Here is a 1675-nt window from a genome sequence, read left to right as displayed (position 1 = left end):
GGCGGCGCCGGGACCTTCGTACCCTTCGCCAACGTCTTAGGCAGTGTCATCCCTACACTCTTCGCCGCATCCACAGAAGCAGCAGTGCTTTTAGCTGCAGCATTCTCGGAAGCAGCTGCAGCAGCAGGTGGAGGCGTCCCTGCATCTCCACCTGAAACACCGGAGTCACCAGAATGCGTCTTGCGGTCCTGATCCAGCACTGTGCCAGGTTCCTTCTTCCCCAGGGGAGCTTCTGGCCTCTTAGAAGCCTTTGCCAGAGCAACGGAGGCAGACTGTTCTACGGAAGTGGCCACTGGCGGGCCCTTTGGGGATGCAGTCTTCAGGGGCAACGTCGCTGGCGACTTCACACTCTCCACTGCCGCCGCCGCGGTATCCTTAACCTCAGCTTGTGCTGCGGTCGTTGTTGTTGCGCTCTCTGCAGGAGTTGCTGCGGCACAAGTCGCCTTTGCTCCTTTGGCTTGCAGTGGACCGGGCTGTGTCTTGCTCACTGGAGGCCCTACCATCACTAGCGACGGAGCCCCAGCGTCAGCCTCAGCGGCGGGAGCAGCTGTCCCCGGAGGTGCTTTAGCCACGGCTTTCGCCGCCTTCGGTGGCAACAGCTTAGGCTTTGCCCCTGCGATGGGAGGTTCTGCAGGCTCGCACGAGGCTCGTGCCCCATCATCTCCAGCAGACGTCTCGTGGTGGTCAGGCGTGCTTGGCCTACTCACAGCTTTTCCTAGCTTCGCAGCCGTTGCAGGCGGCTTTTTGCTCGGTGGCTGTAAAATCTGTGGGGTAGGCGTGGGAGATGCGGCGCCCTTGGGAGCTGGTGAGGCCTTGTCAGGGCTCCTTGTCAAAGCGCGAAGGGCCGCCAGTTCTTCTTCGAGGGCACGCACTCTTTCCTGCAAAGTATTCCGCTCTTTTACTAATGCAGCCGCTTCCGCAGCAGTCAATGTCCTCTCTTTGCTGTTGGCACCCTCGGAGACGTTCCCTGGTGTAGCTGGAGGCCCCGCTCCCTGCATCTTGAATGCCTCATTTTCACTTCGAAGCTTGCTAGCCTCTTCCACAAGAACTGCATAATCATCTTTTATCTTCTGCCCATCCGCGAGCTGCTGCCTCAGCATAACGACCTCCCGCTCAAGATTCTCGAGCTTGGCACGGGCCTCCGCAGCTGCTTCTTCCCCAGGACGTGTTGGAGCCCCTTCTGCAAGGCCTTTCGCCACTGGCGTATCTGAATGTTCAGGGCTTGCTTTGACAATAGCCAGTGCCTTGGAGCCCTGTATGAACTTCCTATCTGGAGGCGCCTTGCTTACGGAGGGCGTTTTCTGTGACTCCCGAAGGACGGAAAGCTCTTGCTCCAGCGCCTTCACCTTCTTGGCCAATTCGTCTCGTTCTTTGGCCATACTTGCACAGTCACCACATCGGGGCCCTGCGGAAGGAGGCCCCGCTGGTTTCGTTGGGGCTCCTGCTGCGTCAAGCTTTGCCTGCAAGCTCTCGTTCTCCTTTTGTAGAGTTTCATATGCCTTCTTCAGCTCCTCCCTCGCCGCCAATTGCTCCCTCAAGTCAGCTACCTCCTTCTCCAGCATCTGCTTGGCCTCCTTAGAAAACACCTCTTCTGAAGGCACTGGGGCCTCCACAGGCGGCGCCTTCTTCGGCGGCGCCGGGACCTTCGTACCCTTCGCCAACGTCTTAGGCAGTG

The 1675-nt window shown here is 59.1% G+C and overlaps 1 protein-coding gene across 1 annotated transcript; it reads right to left on the bottom strand.

The window, feature by feature from the left end:
• EAH_00068030 (hypothetical protein, conserved) lies at window positions 1-1675 on the bottom strand (the record flags this gene model as incomplete). The annotated part of the gene is made up of 1 exon (XM_013392364.1): window positions 1-1675. A coding segment is annotated over one exon (1675 nt), but the record flags the coding sequence as incomplete, so codon positions are not given.

The sequence above is a fragment of the Eimeria acervulina genome, genomic scaffold (genome assembly GCF_000499425.1).
Source record: "Eimeria acervulina Houghton genomic scaffold, Eah_scaff3036, whole genome shotgun sequence".
NCBI lineage: Eukaryota > Apicomplexa > Conoidasida > Eucoccidiorida > Eimeriidae > Eimeria > Eimeria acervulina.
Note: the sequence above shows the minus strand (reverse complement) of the source record. Positions and strands in the feature narration are given on the sequence as shown.